The sequence below is a fragment of the Drosophila albomicans genome, chromosome 3 (genome assembly GCF_009650485.2).
Source record: "Drosophila albomicans strain 15112-1751.03 chromosome 3, ASM965048v2, whole genome shotgun sequence".
In the NCBI taxonomy this organism is placed as follows: Eukaryota; Metazoa; Arthropoda; class Insecta; order Diptera; family Drosophilidae; genus Drosophila; species Drosophila albomicans.
In genome coordinates this window covers 53,712,222-53,729,772 of record NC_047629.2, presented here as the reverse complement: position 1 = coordinate 53,729,772, position 17,551 = coordinate 53,712,222, and the positions used below count along the sequence as shown (strand labels likewise).

The window sequence follows — 17,551 nt, the reverse complement described above, 5'->3', positions numbered from 1 at the left end:
GTTTCATGTATTAATCTTGCCATATTAACAAAACATAAATAAATGCTTAACAAATACACACACACACCTACACACACTCACACATTTACACCTACACATATGGACACACCTAGCGTATGGAACAGTGACTAATTTCTTTGCCAATAGTTGTTCATTATGCAAATCACAAAAGTAAAAAAAAAAACTTACAATCCATTCGAATTTTTTATTTAAATAGACAATGAGCACCCGTTGCATAGAAATTAAACTCGACACTCGTAATAATAACAACAAAATGTATTGTATATTTAGCTATGTATATCGAAATAAAAATCATATTTAAAAGCTAAATCCTTGACTTACTTTCCCGCTGTTCAATCGCGTTTGCGGTGCTTTCTCGCCTGCTGTTCTTTACCTTGACCACGACAAAAGCGACTTAATCCATAGAGTATGAGAAGTGGAATCAAAGCCAGCACAGCGAGCACATCCAGCGAATGTGTTTGGAAGTAGTTCAGTTCCTTGGCTTCAGAGTGCAGATGCACAGGATCCGGATGACGCATCAAATACTCAACCCACCACACGGCCAACTCGAGTGGCGGCACAGGATTATCACGGAAGCGTTTTGAGCGTAGTTTCATGGCCTTTGAGTAGCGTTCGTTCTCGGTCACCTCACGTATGGCTGAAACCAAACTGTCGGTGGTCATCTTCAGGTAGTCAACTTGAACAGCGGCGCCAGATCCGATTGTTTGTAAGAGATTCTGCACAAAGATTAGGTTTAATCAATGAGAAAGCTTTAGTGAGATTCCCGATACACATATTCAATGTGTGAAAACGGCAACCGATTCATTCAGTGTCGTTAAAGTATACTGAATGAATAAACTTTTGAATTAAATATACCATTACATTCGAAATATACCGAAATATAGATTGACAAACACAGGCATTAGACTCTTAACACATGAAATGATATTTTTACTACATTTTTGGGTATTCTATTGGAAACCATTTATATTTCTATTGTTTTATTATTCTATTTTGTTTTATGAGTAATTGGCGTCTCGAAAATTAAAAGCAAACTTAATTTGCGTTAACAATAACTAGCATTGTCAAAAAAAGTGAGCGTACATATCTCGTAAAATCTCTAAAATCTAGATGTTCAACCAGACATGAATTGATAGATTAACATGAGCAGCTGCCCTAAAGGCTCAATCTCACGGTGCCCAGCACAGAGAATTAGGATTAAGCATCGATAAGTGTCCCCATGAAACAATTCCACAGCTACACATTGAAGAGCCAACTATTTGGATCGGCTCAACCTCATGTGTGGGGAGCGAAGACTATCTAAACCTCTTTCGAATTATGGTATCATGGCAACAGGTAGCATTACACAACTTTACGTCAAGCATGATATAAACCACAGCCAACCCGATATTCCCTGAGGTAATGAATGAGTTTGCCAGCATTGTAATTGCTAGACGGCGGATGAGTGTTCCTGAAGGCAGCAATAATTGAGCGTGCGTGTGTATAGGTAAGGAGAATGGGAACGTTAGGTAAGTAAGCATGAATCGGGTTGTATGAATGTGCTGGAAAGACGGACATGACGCTGTCATATTGTCTGATGACATTGTTCAAAATTAAAATTATATATTTTATAAGGTCACGTCGCCTTCTTTTGCATCTTACAAACATTTCCTGTTGGCACAAAGATATAAGACCTTTGCATCCTACGAGCTGCGGGTATGGAAATATACGAAGTTTTCTCTGTAAACTTACGCGATATTGATCCAGAAACAGGGGAATGCCAACTAAGGGCACACCATGCCAGGTGGCTTCTTGTGTGCTCAATCCTCCGCAGTGGGATACAAACAGTGTCAGAGATTCATGCGCTGCAAGGAGAGTGAAGTTCTAACCAATATCTCCACTCATTTTAGCACCTTCAACTCACCCAGTATATCGCGTTGTGGCAGAAAATCTCTGACCAGAACATTGCGTGGCACTTTCACATCCTTTAGATACTCGTTGTCAAATTTCCAAATGAAATTGTATTCCGGTAGCTGTCGGAAAGCCTCCACAATCTTCAGCTTCGTCTCTCTGTCCACGTTGTGTGGCAACATATTGGTGCCCAGTGAGAAAAGTATTGCACCCCGTTTTCCTCCTCGCATAAACTGATCCAAGTCGGTGGGCAAAGGTTTTCCCGGTCTGCCCTGCATGCCTCCGATTTCAATGATATTTGGTGGCAAAGATTCTACATAATCTGTTGCAGGATGTGTGTTGATCAGCGAGATCTTTGTCAGCTTAGCTAGCTCTGAGAGCGGTGGCATATCAGCACCGAAAAACGGACGCATTATCTCATCGAGTTTGGGATTGTAATACAGTCGACGATAGCTATTAATTTGGGGAAATATTATAAATGTTTAGTGAATAATCTTATCTCTGAAATGGATGCCATACTCACATTGTATCCAGGGCGAAGATTAGCGTGTTATCGAAGCGTTGGAAAAAGTTCATTTTCGGGGTATATAGGGTGGAATAATATGGAATCAGGGCAGGGAAATAACTATTGGACATAAAGTCCAGCACCAAAGGTTTGTTGTGGAAGGCAGTAATGCCAATTACAGGTGGATAGTTGAACTTGTGCACAAATCCCAGCAAATATGGACCCATCGTGTAGTCATTGATGATCACATCGAACTTGAAGTCATCGGGATAATCCAGAAGCTGCTGCAGACCCTTCGAAAGTGTAATGAACTCGGCGGTTTTAACGCCAAACTTGTAGAGTATGGGAATAGTTTCGTAGCTGCCGATGCCAATAAACGAATTGATGTCAATCTTATCGTTATCATCCGTATAGAAATCATAGGCACGTTCCAGATAGATGTAGTTAACATTGGCGGGCACTTTATCATTGGCTCGTGGCAAATTCACCGAGAGAATGGTCAGATTGTGACCCCTTTCAGCTAGCTCGTAGAGCAGAACACTATTCCTGAGAATGGAAAAGTACTGAGATTATAGCTTAGTTAATTTGATATGCAGTTGTTGTCTTACCAGATGTGATGACTGTGCGATGTCATGCCCATCAATGCCAAGATGTTGCCGGCCATTGAGCAGCCGAGCAAGTGCAAAGCAATTGCGATGCCCAGATACTTTCGGTTCGACATCTTGTTAGCTACTAAACTTGTATGACGATCCCTTCATAGTATTTATACGATATTTATGTTTGATTGTTGATAACACAGACGCTCCTCGTAACACGAAATCGCACTCCAAGCGTGAGTGAACACTTTTTATTAAGTGATTATCGGACAAACATTTCTGAGAGAGACAATCGTCTAGAGATTAGAATTAGAGCTGACCACTATCAAGAGAATTGCGTCAAATGGTGAAATACAATGGGACAAATCTGTCCAAATAAATAATCAATCAAATTTTATATATGTAGGTCAGAAGAAGTTACTTGATAATTTCTTTCAACTAAAAAGCTTTGATCAATTCACATACTCAGCACACACATAGAGAGCTTTAATAGCTCGCATTTGAATGCAACTGACATCACATAAAAGCTCACCAATACTTTTACATTTATACCACAAACATTCAACATAACCTAGTCCAAGTCATCCTACTCTGCCTACTCTGTTTATTTTGCTTTTCTTATCAGTTTTGACAGCCGGCTGCCTTTCTAGAAATTCAACTCTCTTCATATTATTGTTTTGTTTGCTTTACGAAGAGCACGAAACTCGCTCTCAAAAATATTCCACAAAAAGTAAAACAAAAATAAATATTAAATAGAACAAAAAAGTGAGTTCTTATCGTGCCCGGCTCACGTAATCTAATCGCAGCCGGCAAAAGGCGAGCAAAAGTCAGTGAGGTGAATCAGTCGCGTGTTTGTTTCGGTGTGATTCAGTTTTGGTTTGCGATGAAGTTGTTTGTGGCACTTTTGCTGTCTCTGCTGCTGCTTGGCTGCTACAACTGGCAGCAGTTGCAGGCAGCGAACATATTGTGCATCGTTGGCACCGCCGAGGAGAATAATCCCGCCTGGTCGGAGCCATTCTTTGAGGCGCTCGTCGATCGTGGACACAAATTGACCATTGTGGGTACTACAACAGACCCGGAAATAAAAGGCATTGAACATATTCAAATTAAAAACAATTACAATGCGAATAATCAGTATGTGAAGAAAGATAATCCCGCTTGGCATGGCTGGGACATCAAGCAGATGCTCAACTGGAATGAAGCCGTCTTGGGAAACTGTCGTGCAGTCATACAAAATGAACACCTGGATGCTCTGAAAGGTTACTACGATTTGATCATCTACGATGCCACCTACACGGTGGAATGTTTGCTGACCAGATTGCCGCAGTTGCACAACAAACCGATACTTGCTTTGAGTGGCGGCAAGTTGACTGCGGATCTGTTGAGGCTCGTGAATGCCGAGAACACAATTAATCCTGCGAGGATTCCCTACTTTGCCAGCAAACTGCCTCTGGAGATGAGCTACTGGCAGCGCATACAGAACCATCTCATTTATTTTGGCCAATCAGCGTAAATTGTCTCATAAATGTTTGCAACTTGTTAGTAATATTTCCATTATTCTTCAGCATTCGTTGGGGCGTCGTTGAACCTGTGTTAAGGGGCATGTTACCGAACTTTAGACAGCCAGCGGTACAAATTGTACTCTTGAATACTCATCCAGTGCTAGACTATGTGCAGAACTTGCCACCCAATGTCATTGAAGTTGGTGGTCTTCACATTCGTGCCGAGTCGTCGGCTTTGTCACTGGACTTGCAGTCCTTTGTGGAACGTTTTCCAGAGGGTCTTGTCTACATTCATCTGCCGCATCTGAAGCAATTCACGGACTCTGGTGTACAGGCAATTCAGGACATGCTCAAGGAGTTTACACAGTTTGGTTTCATTTTGAATTCAAAGCTAGAGTTGGCGAGAAAATTTAACAATTTGAAAACGGTCGAAGTTGATAACAAAATACAGCTGAATATACTAGGTGAGTTACAACTCTTAAACTAAAAAAATTCCGTAACAACTTATATTTTTCTTCACAGCTCAATCAAATGTGAAGGCCTTTATTAGTCACGGCGATAGCTTTGGTCTGCAGGAAGCCATTTACAATGCAGTGCCAGTCATCATGTTACCACTATTATTTGATCAGTTTAATGTAAGTGGCAAATGCAAATTCAATCACAAATATCTTTATTCGATTTCTTGCATTGCAGAATGCTAAGCGCATAGAAGAGCGTGAATTGGGAATTCGCATTACTGCCAACTCTACAGGTTACTACGATTTCGGCAATGCCCTCCAGCGCATCGTACGCGAACCCACCTTTTCAACCAACTTGCAACAAGCTCAGTTCAATTTCCGTACTCGTAAGATGAAGCCCGTGAATGAGGCTATTTGGTATGTCGAACAGTTAGTGGCTGATGCTGATCAATTCAAGCATCTTTCGCATTCACAATCTGCGGAGCAAAGCTACTTTGTTAGCCATTCGATCGATGTATTGTTACTACCGGTTTTGTTCGTATCTATCTTCATTATCAATCTAATTGTGTTGATACATCAAGTCGTTAAGACCAAAAATCCAAATAAGGATAAGACTAAATTGATTGAGAAAAAGTTCAAGGAGAAGCTTAAAGAATTGGAAAAGAAAAAGTCGACAACAAAGATCAAGGGCGTGGAGAAGAAAAAATCATCTGAGAAAGTGCTTTCAGCGGAAAAGAAACAAAACTAGTCTGAATATTGATGGGATTTAAGTGCGTGTATTATAGCTGTAAACAAAGCGTATTAAATAAAGAGTAAACTAATTCGCATATCTGTTAATTATTCATTAAGCTCAAAAGTATGCAATGACTTTTTAAACAGTCGACTAAGCAGGGAAATTTAATGATGACGCTAAAAAGTATGCAACACATTTATGTAAATGCTCTTCAGCAGCTGTTTAAGAGCGTTGTAAATTCTCTCACCAGGTAGTCGACTCGTTTGACATCTGCTACACAGGTAAAGCCGACTCTGCGTAAGAATATTCGTTACCTTTCTGTGCGACAAGTGAAACAAAAGAAGCCGCAATAAATTGAAATCCCAGAATGCGCTCAGGCCCGATAATAAAATTGCGGCTCTCAGTACGTTTCAAGAATTTGCAGCGAACAGACACGGAAAAATGTTGACTAAGCTGCTTAAAATCTGCTGCAATTCGCGGCAATGCACATTCGCAAAGCCATTTGAGGCCATGCCCGGTCCACGAGGTCCCTTTGGACTGGGCAATCTGTACAATTATGTGCCCGGCATCGGCTCATATTCGTGGCTGAAGCTGCACAAAGCCGGCCAGGATAAGTACGAGAAGTATGGTGCGATTGTGCGTGAAACGATGGTGCCAGGTCAGGATATTGTGTGGCTGTACGATCCCAAGGACATTGCCACGTTGCTGAACGAACGTGACTGTCCGCAGCGACGCAGTCATCTGGCTCTCGCTCAGTACCGCAAACAGCGTCCGCATCTCTACAAGACAACAGGATTGTTGCCCACCAATGGACCAGACTGGTGGCGACTCCGTACTCAGGTGCAAAAGGAGTTGAGTGCGCCGCGCAGTGTACGCAGCTTTGTGCCCGAAGTGGATGGTGTAACGCAGGAGTTCCTGAAATTCCTGCGGCACTCAGAGGGCAGCGACGCCATCATCGACATGCTGCCCAAGCTCACTAGACTCAATTTGGAATGTAAGTGAATGTCACAAGAAAAGTAGAAGCTGAATTTTAACCTTTCTCTCCCTTAGTAACCTGCCTGCTAACCTTTGGTGCACGCATTGAATCCTTCTCGCCGGCGGAGCAACATTCGAATTCTCGTTCCACGCGTCTAATGCATGCGGCGGAAACAACCAACAGCTGCATTTTGCCCACAGATCAAGGACTGCAACTCTGGCGTTATGTGGAGACACCCAGTTTTCGCAAGTTGCGCATCGCTCAATCGTATATGGAAAGTGTCGCGCTAGAGCTCCTGGAACAGACTATGGAGGAAGGCACTTCCAGCTCCTCGCTGATTGCCGCCTACATTCAGAATCCACAACTCGATCGCTTTGATGTGGTGGGCACATCTGCTGATTTGCTTCTAGCTGGCATTGATACCACCTCGTATGCTTCGGCATTTCTGCTGTATCATGTGGCTCGGCATCCTGAGGTGCAGCAGCGTATCTACGAGGAGGCACTCAAGGTGCTGCCCAATGCGGAACAAGCTCTTAGCGCAGATGCACTGCGCACGGACATCACTTATACTCGAGCTGTGTTGAAGGAGTCGCTACGTCTAAATCCTATTTCGATTGGCTTCGGACGAGTGCTCAACCAGGACACTGTGCTGAGTGGCTACTTTGTACCCAAGGGGGTAAGTAGAGGGGAATTTCCCATGAGTAAGGATTAGTGTAAAATAACTCTGTATGAAACCAAGATTTATATAGAAGGATTAAGGATTAAGGTATGAACTTCAAGAAATTTCCTAGGACCTAATATCGAGGTGGCTAAATAGTTGTATAAAAATGGATATTAGTTTTATCACAATCAAGTTTGCTTTCAATACTTTAATTTCCTTTTAAAATTTATTCCATATCATAGACCACCGTGGTGACTCAGAACATGGTGGCTTGTCGTCAACCACATCACTTTCCCGAACCGCTGAGTTTTCTGCCCGATCGTTGGCTGCAGCAACGCAACGCTCTGAATCCCTATCTGGTGCTGCCTTTCGGACATGGCATGCGTGCCTGCATAGCACGTCGTCTTGCCGAACAGAACATGCACGTATTGCTGCTGAGGGTGAGTATCGTTAATAGATGCCAACTGGCGATCATTGATCCAGTGTCGAAATCTAACTGATTCTTTTGCAATTCAAATCCGCAGCTGCTGCGCAACTATGAGCTCATCTGGCGTGGACAAACGGATGAAGAATTGGATATTGTGACGCTGCTGATCAACAAGCCGAATGCTCCCGTGTTGATCGAATTGCGATCGCGATCCACTTGATTAGCAAGTCAATGTTGTGTTTTTGTGTACACTTTTAGTTCATTGTTTATTTGCGTTAAAAAATGAATTTAAATAAATTTCGTATATATAATATTACATATACTATATATTTTAGTGTAAATCATACAAGTATTACTAGTGTTATTTGTAATTGAAAGGCTGCGGGTGTTTTTTTTTTTGGTCTACAAGTACTACAAAACTTTTGGAAAACGAAAAAACAAAACACGAAACATTAATAATTGAATACAATCAATGGGGAAAGGCATACGCTTGAAATTCATTATGTGTAGTGCTTGCCAGAGTTGTCAAGTTTTGCTTTAGATTCTAAAGTTTAGAATAACATCGTATAATACTCGAAAGTAGTTAGGTGTGCTATATGGCGCAGGGTTGTCGGACACTATTTTCTGGAGTTTCCCACTGACTTGACAACCCTGTCCGCCTCAGCTTATACATGTACATGTGTTGGAGTGTGTGGTCTATATAAGTATAATATTATTTTGTGATTATAAATTGGGGGTGTATATGGCTTTTAAAAAATGTTACTAAACTGCGTCTTTGTCAGCTTGATCTAACACGAGGTACAGCAAGCTCAAACTTACACTACTAAACAAGCTATATAATCAGACTGCTGTTCGTCAAATTGAAGTCGCAAAAATACTCTTCTCTCCTCTCTGTTTACTGTTATATCTGTTCCCATCATCTGTCGGTACTCTGTTCCCACTCTTCGCTCTGCTGTGTTCAGTTCTATAACCTATAAGGACTTTGGTTGTTTGCCGCACTAAACGCTAGGATGATTGGTGAAAAAATACATATACAATCTAGATTTCTCTGAAGCTGCCTCTCTATCTCTCTCTCTCTCTTTTTCTCTCTATCTGTTCATCTGTCTCTTCAGTTGCATTGACAAAAATACATTTTCACTTTATATTAGGTATTATCTTCTGAAGATCGGAATTCAGTATTCAGGTTCGAGGGCCCTATCAAACTACACTATTTTATATATCGTATGGCTATCGTTGAATATGTTGCTGTGATGAAGTTTTGAGATATGAGTTGTCTATACAGTTCTGCTGCCGGCTACAGGTATCAAACCTATAGCTCCAACAGCAGAACCTCCTCATGCTAGAGTATGTTGAGCAGCGACGAATCCATCATGCGATCATCGTACAAGCTCAGCGTCTTTGAGGCACGCGCCTTCCTCACCGAGGGCGGCACATCTCCCGGCGTTTTCACCCGCTCGCTGGGATCCCTAAGTCGTTCACAGCTACCCCGACCACTAAACACCTCACGGAAGACCTCCAGACTGTGTTGGCGACGCAGCTGTTGCTCTGTGGGCGGCGCCATGTGACCGCCCGCTTGAGAGCCGGTGACGAGCAGGGAGTTTGTGCGCAGGTGACCAGGACGACGCTTTGGAGCACGCGTCGCCGTCAGCAGATGCAACTCGTTCTCGTTGTAATTGTTGTTGTTGCTGCTGTTGTTGTTGATGTGCTTGATCAGGCTGCTGGACAGCGAGCGTGGCACAATATGAGCTGGAGTTCCGGTGCGCTGTTCCGCGCTGCGCAGCTGCAAGGGATTGCTGCGATTCAGCGGCTGCAGCGGACTCAAGTCGAGATTGTTGGGACGCCGCAGACCGCTGGCCAACCGTGCATTATCCATGCCTTTGAGGGCAGCCACTAGATTGGACTTTTCCTCGCCCAATTGCAGCTGACGACAGATCTCCTCGGCATGCTCCTTGCGGAACAGCTTCTTGTGAATAAGCGCACGCACCGCATGCCAACCACGCAACTTGTGATCTGTGTTCTGTTGCTTGGGGAAGCCCTGACCCAGGCTAGAGTTTTGCTGCTTCTGCTGGTGACTGGCTATGAGCTCTTCCACGCTCACATCGTGCTCCAGACAGGACAGACTCTGCTCCTGCTGCGTCTGAAAGCTGTGCTTCTTGCTGCGCTCCACAAGCACCGGCGGCGCACGTTGCGACTGCGGAGCCAGATTGCGTTCCTGGCAGGGATTGCGGCCTTGCAGATGAGGCTGCAGTTGCGGCTGTGCATAGTTCAGGTGATTCTTCTCCGTGGGCAGCTGTTGATTGGGCGGCGGCTGCAACAGTCCGCCATCCGCTGAGCTCAGCTGCGACTGTGGCTGATGCACTGCAGCTGCTGTGATCGTGGTGCCACCGATGACGCTCACCTGCAGCTGTGTTGTTGGCGACGCCAGATTGTTGGTGTTGAGCAACGGACTGGCGGGCTGTGCTTGTAGTCTGGGGCGAAGACCTGACATCTCCTGCATGCGCTCCTCGGCGCATAGCGAGGTGAGTCGCGCATCCGCATCGTGATCCCAGCAATCCTCGCAAGTGTCACGCACCAGCTTGGCAGCTGCGCCTCCGCCCCATCCGGCGGGGAACAGCGGACGCGCCTTGTGACGCACCACAAGCGCTTGCATCTGATCGAAGCTGGGATGTGGTCCCACCTCCTGTTCGTAGGGCGCTTTATATGGCGGCGTCATCTGTCCGGGCGCATAAAAGTCTGCACAACGCGTGGCCACTTCCCACAGCACCAAGCCGAGTGCATAGACATCCATTTGCTTCAACGACGTCTCGCAATCTCGCAGATTCACTGCACCCTCGAGCAGCTCCGGCGCCATGTAACGCAGGGTTCCTACCTCATTGATGCTCTTTGTTTCGGCCATGGCTACTTCGCCTTTGTACTCGTACTTGGAGCCAAACACCTTAAGCGCAAACCCAAAGTCGGCAATGCAACAACTGAGATCAGCTTGCACCAGAATGTTTCGTGAATTGAGATCCCGATGTGCCACACACGGCTTATGCAGATCCCCTAATCTCAGCTCTGTGTGCAAATGCGAAATTCCTCTGGCGATGCTGCGCAACATGCCGCAGCATTGGGAAAAGTCCGTGGTGTTGGCAATCAGCCAATCCTGGAGACAACCCAAGGGAGCCAACGACAAGACCAACTGATATTCCATGCGGCCATCCATCGTGCGTCGCTCATCGTAGCCAAAGTAGCTAAGCAGAGCGGGACATTCCATCAAGGGCAGCGCATAGATATTCCGTTCATTCACATAATACTGATGATGCGTTTCCGGATAGATCTTAACAGCGACTTCCTGTTCGTGCAGCAGACCCTTCATCACAGTGCCGTACTTTCCGCTGCCCAGCATGCCAATCAGATTCAGATTGTCCACATTGCGCAGATTAGAACTGTAGCCAGGTCCCGAGGGTGCTAGTGGAGACTCTTCAGGTTCAATTTTCTCCTTGACCACACGACAATATTGCCAGGCCATCAGTGCACCAATCACAACGAGCGTGATGAGTCCCACCAGGCTCAGCATGGTGGTGGCCCAAACGGAGCTCTGCTGATGCGTTGCAGCACGATTGCTGACCGCGGCACGAACATTGTTGGCGAGTTCGAGGGGAGCAGGCTCCACGACAGCCACTTTGTCGTTGCAGAGATCCCCGGAGCAGCAGCAATAGTAGAGAGAATTGCTGCGCGATGTGGGCGCCGAGCTGGTGCATTCCGAGTGGTTGCAGATGGAGTTGCGATCGGTGTTATCCTTCCAGCACCCTGAGGAAGAGCAAGTTTATTAGTCCCATTAAGAGTTGGGGAATGTCTAACTTACCCTGCTTCACCAGTCGTTGTCCATTGGCTGTTTCATTCCACAGACTGAAGCAGAAGGTGTAACCCTCACTGCAGATGCGTTGATGCCGTTCACTGGGCGTGGCACTCGCCTCCAGCTGCTGCTGCTCTGCACTGATGCCTTCGCTGTTCTCCGTTTCCAATTCATCGTCATGCAGTGAACTGTCATTCTCCTGATAGCTCATGCAGCTATACTGACGATTGACTACAGGTGCTGCACACAAATCAAGAAAATATCAATTAAGATTGGGTTGTATATATAACATATCTTTAAGGTACTACTCACTTGCTTTGGCCAGCGTTGACATGGCCAGCAATAACAGCAGCAACGATATGCTCCAAATGCGCCGCGTCATCTTATTAATTTTCGTTTATTTGTTTTGCCGTTTGAAGTGCTTCGTTTTGGCAAAAAGAATGTTGTTGTTAATTTGTGTGGTTTATCACCTTTAGCTCCTTCACGCGATTTGTTTATGACATTTTGGCTGATGGTGCAGAAAAATGTACATGGAAAGAAAAAGATTGCTGCATAAATACAATTTTAAGCAAATTTCAATTGTTTATTATTGCGTTGGCTTTTGTTATAAATAATAACGAGAACACATCAATTATTATTGGCCGCACATAAATATTTTTGTATCTTCTTTTTCTTTTTCTTTGTGGTTCTTCTTTTTTTTTTAAAGCCGTTTCAGTATTCCGTAGGCGCTTTGTCAATTTTGCAAACGCTGCAGCTATAGCAATAGCAATAGCAATAACGATAACGCCCAGACCTAAATACTCGCATATACCCAATCAACTTGGTTGAGCAACTGCTGCACGATCATCAACAAATACAGCAACTACAAAAAATTAAAAAAAAAAAAAAACACAAAAAAAAAACAACATTGTTGGCGCTTCTCTCTATATGTCAGTCTGTCTCTCCACCCACCCACTTTCTTGTAAACAAAGTTGACGCTGCAGAGGGGGGCGCTACGTAGACAGCGATGCGCTGCACTTTGAACCATTTGGGGCCGCATTCTGATGTGCAAATTGAGCGCGGCACAGTCAAGCGACAGAGTGGGGAGAAATACGAGTATAAATAACGTACACTGAGGCAAAGCGCAAATAAACTTTAGAAATAATTGCTTTCAAGAAATTTAAAAGCGTCAAAGACAAATAACAAAATTCAGTACTTATATTGGAATTGAGAAGTTACTGGGAAATTTGTGTGAAGCAAAACATAAACCTCTTCTTAAGAATTCCTGATCAAATATAAAATAAAATTTGAATTTATAATTCTAAATAGAGATATTTGCTTTTCTTAAATTAAAGCATCTTGCAAACTTTAATAAATTGTAAATTCTAATACGAAATCATTATTATCATACATCAAAGAATTTTTTCTATATATAGTATACATATAAAGTTGTGTTTTAAAGAATCAGAAATATCAAAACTTTTCTCAGTGTAGGTATTCTCCCTCGCTCTGTATAGATAAAATCAGACACATTCAACAATAGACATGCGTATACTTGTTTTCAAGAATTTTGAAAGCGCAATAAAAAGGGGAATAAAAATTCGGCAATAAGATGTTAGAGCACATGAAATTGTTTTTTAATGAATTCCTCGCCAAATTGAACTGGAGCAAAAGACAAATCTATTTCAAGAATAATTAAGAATTCCTCATACTCATCTTGTTTTTCTCTCCGTGTATAAATTGCATACACACACATACATACATACATACACATTTGACAGCACACATTTGCAAAACGCCTTCCCCTATTAATGTGCCGCCAGGGAGACGCTGATTAGAAATTTGTTTTGGCTTTCATTACGCGCTTGGCTGAACTTTGGAAAATGTCTTGGCATATTACGTGAATTGCTACACGTTGTTTGTGTAGTACTTCAAAGCTCACCTTATCTACCCACGCACACACACACACACACCCAGACATACTCATATTTACTTCTAATTGCTTTTATGAATTAATTCCAAACGGTTTAGTCGAGGCGCCGGCTAACGGAAATTGGGTTAATTGCGTTAACGTGCCTCGTTCTAAACTTAGACAGGATAATTATGTGTTGAGATCTCAACAGACTAGATTACAACTTACATCGATAATTAGTAAGTACATTAATGAGTGTGAGTTCTCTCCTCATGCACTCAACTCGTTGACAGACATTGACGCTGCTCGTGATTAAAGAATGAAACTGAAAGCTTTGTCTGTGTCGATTTGTGACTTACGCCAGATAAGAAGTCAACAACTTTTGGTGATGGCCAGACAGTCACAAGTCGTGTCACGTGTCGCACACAAATATCAAAACATGAATTACTTTTAGTTTAAATTGTAAATGCAATCAGAGTTCAACACACACATTTCCTTCACCTTGTCATCTCTAACGTACTAAACGCACAATGTAAATATAAACACGGCAAGCAATTGTGCAGATTTTTGCTTTATGCTCTGTTTTCGCATGTTATCGCCAATTGTGAGTGGACGCCAATGACGACGCCGGCGCGTGCTCTCTAAACGAGACAGAGCGAGAGAGAGATATGGAGATGGAGAGCAGCGTGACCGAGGACCACTTGAGAGTCAAGACACGATGCGACGGTTCTCTCTCGTGCACATGCGCACACTGCATGGCAATAGTGAAATGATAGTGGGAGAGCGAGAGAGCTAGTGGCGCGCCAAAACAGGTTCCCTAAGGTGAAAGATTCGCCGATGGGGAGAGGGGGATAGCGCGTCTGTTCCAGCATGACAGCCGACGGCGCCAGTTAATTGCAAACTTTTTTCTTATTTTTTTTTATAGCCTTTTGCAGTTGCGTATCTTTCGCTTCGTAGTTGTTGTTGCTGGGGGCACTGTGCAGCGAGCTGATTAACTTTTTGCATGCTGGCTGAGTGCATTGGTATAAGTGTGTCTGCATTGAAGAGTATTTTTGGTGCGCATCTTTTGCGACAGCTATGCGGATATCTGCAAGTGTGTTTGTGTATGTGTGTGTGAGTGCAAAAAATCAATGCGAAGCACACAAACATAAAAGTGCAAGCAAACGGCAAAAGTTGAGGACAATTTGCGACTGTTTCAAGGGTTTGAGTTGTGAGTTCTGGTTTTTGTTGTGTACGCCCGGGGTGGGTGGGCGCCAAAGTCTGTCTGTATATGTGTGTGTATGTGATTGTGTGCGTGCGCAGACCTGCTCAAAAATTGATTTTTCCAAGTCAATGCGAGTTGTTTCTTGCCGCAAATTGAATGTGAAAAATATTTTCGCTGCCTTAAATACAAACTGGCAAAACTTGTCAAATTTGCGCTTTTCTTTTAATTGGTTACTATTGCTTACATATTTAACGCTTATTCAAGGCATGCCCTCGATAATGATTGATTTAGTATTTTGTGTGTGGCGCTTCTTCAGTTGTGTTTTTTCTTTTGTTTAAACAAAAGCTGCACATTAAATTTATTGCGCGTATTCGAGCGGCGCCAGTCGCTTTGGTTATCCGTTGTTTAACTATGATTGTTATTATTATCTCTTTGTTTTTCTTTCTGTTTTTTTTTTTTTGTGTATATAAAAAATGATTTGTTTGCTGCGCGACGCTTTGCAAATTGCCGTGGGACGCCGCCTTCGCCGTCGCTCGCCGAGTACTAACTAACTGACTCTGACTGAGACCGTGACTGAGGCTGAAGCTGAGGCGCCAGCAGCGTCGTCGACGGCGACTGCGCTGAGTGTGGTTGCTTGTAGAAGCATGCGCATATTTACGAAGCAGCGTGTAATGGCGCACACAACAATTGGCGCTCTCGGAGAGTGAATAGCGCCAAAGTGAGCGAGAGAGCGGCACAAAGTGAGAGAGCGAGTTAAAGAGCGAACTTGCGGGTGAGCGTAAGTCACTTGTTGATTGCAATTTAGGACAGAGCGTGCAGGTACAGTTAGGAGAGCATTTATTTATTGGTATTTGTTTTTGTTTTCTTGACAAATCACTATTAATCCACTGGGTGAGCGGGCAGCACTTGGCCAGCACAGGTGCCGAAGCCAATGCGCAGTCCGTTCTTCTCGCAGTGACCACGAATGATGACTTCATCGTAGTCCTGCAGGAATTTGCGTGTTTTGCCGTTCTGAAGTTCAACGGTTTTGGTGCCGCGCCAGCAAAGCTCCAGCAGCGAACCATACGAATCTGGAGTCTCTCCACTAATGGTGCCCGAAGCCATTAAGTCACCGGGACGCAGATTGCAGCCTGTGATCGTGTGGTGAGCAATCTGTTGGAGTGGAGTCCAGTACAAGTGCTTGAAGTTGGACTTGCTGATCAGCGTCTCGTTGTCATCGGCAGCTGAAGATGATGAGGATCAAAATGAGATAAATAAGAGACACAATTTCAATATACTTACGTTTCAGCGACACTTCGAGATTAATGTCAAAGTTGAAGGGCAAAGTCTGACGCAGATATGGCAGCACTTCCGGTTCCTGTGGAAAGTTGTCCAGCAAGAATGGTTTCAACGCCGCCGTTGTCACCACCCAGGGTGAGATGGTTGTGCCAAGATTCTTGGCTGTGAATGGACCCAAAGGCACATACTCCCACTTCTGTATATCACGAGCACTCCAGTCGTTCATCAGCGAGAAGCCAAAGACATTCTTCCAGGCATCGTCTACCTTGATGGGCTCACCCAACTGATTGCCTGGTCCACCAATAAAGAAGGCCATCTCCAGCTCAAAGTCCAGCAGCCTGCAAGCACCAAACACCGGCTTCTCGGCGCCCTCGGGCAACGTTTGTCCCAGTGGACGACGTATGGGAGTGCCGGAGACAACCACAGAGCTGGCGCGTCCATGATAACCCACTGGCAGGTGACGCCAGTTGGGCATCAGTGCGTTGTCTGCACCACGGAACATGATGCCCACATTGGTGGCATGATGAATGGAGGAGTAAAAGTCGGTGTAGTCCCCAATCTCAGCTGGAAGGTGCAACAAAATCTCCGATTGAGGAATCAAGCAACTGTCAGAAAATCAATTAATGAAAGAAATATTTAAATGGAAGAGTATATTGCCACTTACACAGTTCGCAAATCATTCACATCTACGACAGAGCCTTTGGTGAGGAGTTCTTGGGTTCGTGTCCTGACTGCATCCCAAGCTTCATGGCCCAAGCTCATCAGCAAGTTCAAGTTGTGCGATTGCAGTGCAGCCTGCAAAACGAGTCGATACAACAAGTAAGCAGTGTCGCAAGCAGTTCAGCATGCAGTGCATTCAACTTACCTGATGTTCGGGTGCATAGTACTGCGCCACTTCTTTCAGATCCAACACATAGTCGCCAATGGCAACGCACAGACGATGTTTGTCGGGCTAAAACGGTATACGATAAAAAGAAATTATACGATATTTGCATACGATATTCAGGTGCCTGCACAGGTGCCGCTTTTATGCATATGAAATTTGACGTTTGTTTTTGTAAACAAACTAGTTTGCCTTATGATTAATGCAAATTAGATACACTAAAGCGGTTTTAGAGAATTCTAGAGTATTGTTCTATTTCAAAAACATGTCAAACTCGCTGAAAATCACATGGTAAATTAAAATAAATGTGGAAAAACTTTGAAAAACAACTTAGATTTTGGAGATATTGCGGAGACTCTTATGAAATTATTAGATCATTCTTTTACTCACCTTTGATTTTTTTGAGAAGACAGCATATGGCAGGTTTTCCAAGGGAAAATCGCTACCCTCTGGGATTGGCACAAAGCTAACTGACATTTTATCCAAGTTCACACGCTTTTCGCTTGAGTTAGAAAAGAATTTACAACTTCTGGGCAGTTGTACACAGATTAAACTGATTAGAATGACAACAGCTACAGGAAATGTGCGTAACGCCAGAGCGACGATGACGACGACGACTGAGCGCTCGCTCGATCACGATCGTATTTATATAGCTCCCAGCTTTATTATCTTGCGTTCTCTTTTATCGTCT

The 17,551-nt window shown here is 43.9% G+C and overlaps 5 protein-coding genes across 6 annotated transcripts; 2 read left to right on the top strand and 3 right to left on the bottom strand.

Moving 5' to 3' along the window:
- Positions 1 to 255: 255 nt before the first annotated feature.
- On the bottom strand, positions 256 to 3,497 carry LOC117568133 (UDP-glucosyltransferase 2-like). Its single transcript, XM_052003620.1, has 5 exons — positions 3,025 to 3,497; positions 2,435 to 2,962; positions 1,925 to 2,364; positions 1,708 to 1,865; positions 256 to 746 (listed from the first exon to the last, which is right to left on the bottom strand). Exons 1-5 carry the CDS (start codon positions 3,135 to 3,137, stop codon positions 354 to 356), a joined length of 1,632 nt encoding a protein of 543 aa, XP_051859580.1. The 5' UTR covers positions 3,138 to 3,497; the 3' UTR covers positions 256 to 353.
- Positions 3,498 to 3,701: 204 nt separating this feature from the next.
- LOC117568132 (UDP-glucosyltransferase 2) lies at positions 3,702 to 5,789 on the top strand. Its single transcript, XM_034248540.2, has 4 exons — positions 3,702 to 4,521; positions 4,578 to 4,978; positions 5,037 to 5,149; positions 5,208 to 5,789. Exons 1-4 carry the CDS (start codon positions 3,896 to 3,898, stop codon positions 5,718 to 5,720), a joined length of 1,653 nt encoding a protein of 550 aa, XP_034104431.1. The 5' UTR covers positions 3,702 to 3,895; the 3' UTR covers positions 5,721 to 5,789.
- Positions 5,790 to 5,887: 98 nt separating this feature from the next.
- Positions 5,888 to 8,085, top strand: LOC117568432 (cytochrome P450 302a1, mitochondrial). Its single transcript, XM_034249094.2, has 4 exons — positions 5,888 to 6,699; positions 6,756 to 7,357; positions 7,585 to 7,782; positions 7,867 to 8,085. The coding sequence occupies exons 1-4, from the start codon at positions 6,147 to 6,149 to the stop codon at positions 7,987 to 7,989; spliced, it is 1,476 nt and encodes a 491-aa protein (XP_034104985.1). The 5' UTR covers positions 5,888 to 6,146; the 3' UTR covers positions 7,990 to 8,085.
- Positions 8,029 to 15,243, bottom strand: LOC117568431 (bone morphogenetic protein receptor type-2). 2 transcript variants are annotated; one of them, XM_034249090.2, is made up of 4 exons: positions 14,944 to 15,243; positions 11,917 to 12,112; positions 11,614 to 11,844; positions 8,029 to 11,558 (listed from the first exon to the last, which is right to left on the bottom strand). In XM_034249090.2, exons 2-4 carry the CDS (start codon positions 11,984 to 11,986, stop codon positions 9,109 to 9,111), a joined length of 2,751 nt encoding a protein of 916 aa, XP_034104981.1. In that variant the 5' UTR covers positions 11,987 to 12,112; positions 14,944 to 15,243; the 3' UTR covers positions 8,029 to 9,108. The 2 variants fall into 2 exon arrangements, with proteins under 2 accessions (XP_034104981.1, XP_034104983.1); XM_034249092.2 differs by lacking the exon at positions 14,944 to 15,243 and adding an exon at positions 13,724 to 13,805.
- A 306-nt stretch (positions 15,244 to 15,549) lies between these two features.
- Positions 15,550 to 17,482, bottom strand: LOC117572666 (fumarylacetoacetase). The gene is made up of 5 exons (XM_034255671.2): positions 17,251 to 17,482; positions 16,843 to 16,929; positions 16,642 to 16,772; positions 15,981 to 16,582; positions 15,550 to 15,922 (listed from the first exon to the last, which is right to left on the bottom strand). Exons 1-5 carry the CDS (start codon positions 17,335 to 17,337, stop codon positions 15,579 to 15,581), a joined length of 1,251 nt encoding a protein of 416 aa, XP_034111562.1. The 5' UTR covers positions 17,338 to 17,482; the 3' UTR covers positions 15,550 to 15,578.
- Positions 17,483 to 17,551: the final 69 nt, after the last annotated feature.

What these genes read in the sequence shown, in the direction of transcription:
- LOC117568133 (XM_052003620.1), bottom strand. Translation starts at nt 3,137, where the DNA reads ATGTCGAACCGAAAGTATCTGGGCATCGCAATTGCTTTGCACTTGCTC. An exon ending in ATCTTCGCCCTGGATACAAT is followed by an intron (nt 2,365 to 2,434) that starts GTGAGTATGGCA and finishes CCAAATTAATAG; the next exon opens with CTATCGTCGACTGTATTACA. An exon ending in GCCACAACGCGATATACTGG is followed by an intron (nt 1,866 to 1,924) that starts GTGAGTTGAAGG and finishes CTCTCCTTGCAG; the next exon opens with CGCATGAATCTCTGACACTG.
- LOC117568132 (XM_034248540.2), top strand. Translation starts at nt 3,896, where the DNA reads ATGAAGTTGTTTGTGGCACTTTTGCTGTCTCTGCTGCTGCTTGGCTGC. An exon ending in ATTTATTTTGGCCAATCAGC is followed by an intron (nt 4,522 to 4,577) that starts GTAAATTGTCTC and finishes ATTATTCTTCAG; the next exon opens with CATTCGTTGGGGCGTCGTTG. An exon ending in TATTATTTGATCAGTTTAAT is followed by an intron (nt 5,150 to 5,207) that starts GTAAGTGGCAAA and finishes CTTGCATTGCAG; the next exon opens with AATGCTAAGCGCATAGAAGA.
- LOC117568432 (XM_034249094.2), top strand. Translation starts at nt 6,147, where the DNA reads ATGTTGACTAAGCTGCTTAAAATCTGCTGCAATTCGCGGCAATGCACA. An exon ending in CACTAGACTCAATTTGGAAT is followed by an intron (nt 6,700 to 6,755) that starts GTAAGTGAATGT and finishes TCTCTCCCTTAG; the next exon opens with TAACCTGCCTGCTAACCTTT. An exon ending in TGCACGTATTGCTGCTGAGG is followed by an intron (nt 7,783 to 7,866) that starts GTGAGTATCGTT and finishes TCAAATCCGCAG; the next exon opens with CTGCTGCGCAACTATGAGCT.
- LOC117568431 (XM_034249090.2), bottom strand. Translation starts at nt 11,986, where the DNA reads ATGACGCGGCGCATTTGGAGCATATCGTTGCTGCTGTTATTGCTGGCC. An exon ending in GTCAACGCTGGCCAAAGCAA is followed by an intron (nt 11,845 to 11,916) that starts GTGAGTAGTACC and finishes ATTTGTGTGCAG; the next exon opens with CACCTGTAGTCAATCGTCAG. An exon ending in ACAACGACTGGTGAAGCAGG is followed by an intron (nt 11,559 to 11,613) that starts GTAAGTTAGACA and finishes GCTCTTCCTCAG; the next exon opens with GGTGCTGGAAGGATAACACC.
- LOC117572666 (XM_034255671.2), bottom strand. Translation starts at nt 17,337, where the DNA reads ATGTCAGTTAGCTTTGTGCCAATCCCAGAGGGTAGCGATTTTCCCTTG. An exon ending in TCTTCTCAAAAAAATCAAAG is followed by an intron (nt 16,930 to 17,250) that starts GTGAGTAAAAGA and finishes ATACCGTTTTAG; the next exon opens with CCCGACAAACATCGTCTGTG. An exon ending in ACTATGCACCCGAACATCAG is followed by an intron (nt 16,773 to 16,842) that starts GTAAGTTGAATG and finishes CTCGTTTTGCAG; the next exon opens with GCTGCACTGCAATCGCACAA.